The sequence below is a fragment of the Eimeria mitis genome, genomic scaffold (assembly GCF_000499745.2).
Source record: "Eimeria mitis Houghton genomic scaffold, Emh_scaff2826, whole genome shotgun sequence".
Classification (NCBI taxonomy): domain Eukaryota; phylum Apicomplexa; class Conoidasida; order Eucoccidiorida; family Eimeriidae; genus Eimeria; species Eimeria mitis.
Genome location: NW_013571165.1, coordinates 1,286 through 1,532, shown reverse-complemented (window position 1 = coordinate 1,532; position 247 = coordinate 1,286). Strand labels below are relative to the sequence as shown.

The following is a 247-nucleotide window of genomic DNA, read 5'->3' as shown; positions in this document are numbered from 1 at the left end:
CGCCAAACAGAACGATAACAATGAAGCAGGCAGTCCTGCAGCAGCAGCAGCAGCAACAGCAGCAGCAGCAGCAGCAGCAACAGCAGCAGCAGCAGCAGCAGCAGATTGTAGAGCAGCAGATGCATGCAACGGTGGTGATGTGAGCACCTCACCCAGCCAGTCATCTCCTCCCTGTGTTGCTGCTGCTGCTGCTGCTGATGCTGCTGCTGCTGCTGCTGATGCTGCTGCTGCTGCTGCTGATGCTGCC

The 247-nt window shown here is 58.7% G+C and overlaps 1 protein-coding gene across 1 annotated transcript in view; it reads left to right on the top strand.

Annotated features, from left to right (window-relative positions):
* Positions 1-247, top strand: part of EMH_0059170 (uncharacterized protein) — a gene marked incomplete at both ends in the record, with an annotated part of 1,794 nt that overhangs the window by 299 nt on the left and 1,248 nt on the right. Inside the window, one exon of the mRNA XM_013497652.1 lies at positions 3-247. Within this exon, the coding sequence (XP_013353106.1) occupies positions 3-247 (245 nt within the window). The remainder of the gene's footprint in view (positions 1-2) is intronic.